We start from the raw sequence: 2,565 nt of genomic DNA on the forward strand, positions 1-2,565 counted from the left end.
AAGCACTTTACTGCTCAAAATGCGGTAAGCAAGTGGTTAATAAACGCCATATTATTGTCGCGCGACAGCATGCCTCCTGTCAATCATTTGTAAGGTTCAATAGTGCACAAAAGAAAAAAACGATTATAGAATCTGATTTGTTGCTCTAAGCAAAAACGCAAAAATCAACTGACTCGATTTGTTACTGAAGTGTAAAACATAAAAATTTAATTTATATGAAAAGAAGGCATACGTTGGTGTTTCTTATAATTCAAAATCGAAGTAGAAATTGCTTTGCAGGCAAGCATATTGTGGAGAAAATCTTGTTGTATTTATTATAGTTGACCAATGATATTAGTTTGATGTTTTAATACGACAAAACGCAACAGGCAATCGGAAGTTGAGACCTGCTATATTATGCATGCCAATATTAGACGACCCCCATATTGGGGTTGTAGCAATAACCCAAAAGGATGCTTGACCCGAACCGTATGGATATCCCGGACGCCAACGCACGTAAACACTTCCACCAGTTGAACTTCGCAGCTCTCCATTCTGTGCAAAAAAGCGGGAATTTATTTTGCCTGCCACAATGTAATGATTAGGGCGATTATTTAACTTGCCAAACGAAGTCAAAATTTTTGGTATAATTTACACGTTAGGTCAAAATCGTTTACGAAATGCGAAAATGCCGAAAAATTATACAAAATAACAAATACTGCAATAATCTTTTTGAAATTGTTGTTTAGTTTTAAATTAACCTCATCGAAACTTAGTTTTAAATTACATCCAACATCAATTTAACTGTACTGTGTTAAATTTGTATTAGAGCACTATGCGATACACGTTAAACGTGTAAGGTTGATTCAACTTCGATTTTGCTTTTAGATAGTAGTAAACCTCCGAATTAGACAAATGTATTAGTAGTAGATGTTTTTTTTGGTGGTGATTTTAAAATACCGCGATGGCTTTTTTATAGTATAATAGCTCTTTGTTATTTTTATGAACTTATTTAAACAACTAAACCAGGGTTAGGTAATTTGTTTTTACCGCAGGCTGCATGGAAAGCATAAAATAGTGTAGAAAAGGGATAGCGTGACGCATCGAGCACAGATATAGGGGGGCGTCACAATTAAAAGTTAATTTTGTGTTTTTTCTAATGTATTTTACAAAAAATGAGCCGCGGGCCGGATTAAATTGCTTGGCGGGTCGTAGTTTGTCCAGGTCTAAACTAAACTTTACCCAACACATTTCAAAAATAACACATTTTTAATTTATTGTCTTTTTGTTATTTCAAAAATAACCCGCGTCTTTTTTCGCATTTTTAAAGTTTTTGTCTTTTTGATATGCCAAAAATAACAGCTAAGCATTTTCAAAGTTTTTGCATACAGGTAATTTGTTTTTACCGCAGGCTGCATGGAAAGCATAAAATAGTGTAGAAAAGGGATAGCGTGACGCATCGAGCACAGATATAGGGGGGCGTCATAATTAAAAGTTAATTTTGTGTTTTTCTAATGTATTTTACGAAAAGTAAGCCGCGGGCCGGATTAAAATGATAAGCCGCGTGTTTTTTTAGCATTTTTTAAGTTTTTGTCGTTTTGTCAAAAATAACAGCTAAGCATTTTCAAAAGTTTTGCATAACCCGAAATAAGAACTGAAAAAACGAGAAAAAAACGCTAATGCAGTTCTTCATTCAACAATGCGTGATTTAAATCGAAGTGTTTCTGATTGTCTTTCAAAATTCAGTAAATTTTAGAGTTTTTAGTGGATTTTCACTTTACACAAATGCAGATGCATTACCGTTTGAAGTCGTATTGTTTTAACTATAAAATGCATTTATGTATTAGCATGAATCGCAACGTTTAGTAAGTTTCAAGTTAGAATCACCCACCTCGTAAGTTGACGCCAACCAAACTTCTACAAAATTGTAAGTTGGTTGGTCCACGTACATATTCCAGGCCCGCTTGATGTACGAATACAGCGTCTCGTACATTTGCTCACTTTCAATATCAACCAGAGTTCCGTTGTGAAACTGGCAAAGACGTTCTGCTGCAGCTTTGCCTTTTCCGTCCTTTCCAGATGCAACGGTTTGTGGAAGCCAGAAGCAAGATCCGTTGAATACAACGCCAGGGCATTGGGACAATTCTGAAACATAAAAAGAATACTTACAAAAGCCAAAAAATATATATTTACGTTTATCAAATTAATTTGACTGAAAAATCTTACCTTTAATTTTCTGGTCGATTTTTTGTTCAATTCTGTTCCAATCAACAGTTGGTTGTGGTGCTGTGGGGCCAATCGGGCCAGCTAAGCCCCTCGGGCCTCTCCGGCCTGGAGGTCCTGGACTTCCCCTCATGGTTGTCGAGTCCCCCCCGGTGTTGGATTGTTGCATCTCGAACAAGCTGCCAATTGGTTTGCACACCAAGAAGTCGTTGGACTGAGCTTGTCCGTAGGCAAGCGCATTGCAAGCTTGCAGTAAAACTAGAATTGAAACGCCAAGTTGAAGCATTCTTCTATTATAGCAGTTCTTCCTTCAGATGAGATACCTTGAAAGTTGTGTGTAGGTTCTGTCAACAGCCGTTCTTA

The 2,565-nt window shown here is 36.8% G+C and overlaps 1 protein-coding gene across 1 annotated transcript; it reads right to left on the bottom strand.

Moving 5' to 3' along the window:
- Window positions 1-1,822: 1,822 nt before the first annotated feature.
- Window positions 1,823-2,565, bottom strand: LOC146158050 (uncharacterized). The gene is made up of 2 exons (XM_083383709.1): window positions 2,206-2,565; window positions 1,823-2,124 (listed from the first exon to the last, which is right to left on the bottom strand). The coding sequence occupies exons 1-2, from the start codon at window positions 2,486-2,488 to the stop codon at window positions 1,823-1,825; spliced, it is 585 nt and encodes a 194-aa protein (XP_083239835.1). The 5' UTR covers window positions 2,489-2,565.

The sequence above is a fragment of the Ascidiella aspersa genome, chromosome 3 (assembly GCF_963924565.1).
Source record: "Ascidiella aspersa chromosome 3, kaAscAspe10.2, whole genome shotgun sequence".
NCBI classification, from domain to species: Eukaryota; Metazoa; Chordata; class Ascidiacea; order Phlebobranchia; family Ascidiidae; genus Ascidiella; species Ascidiella aspersa.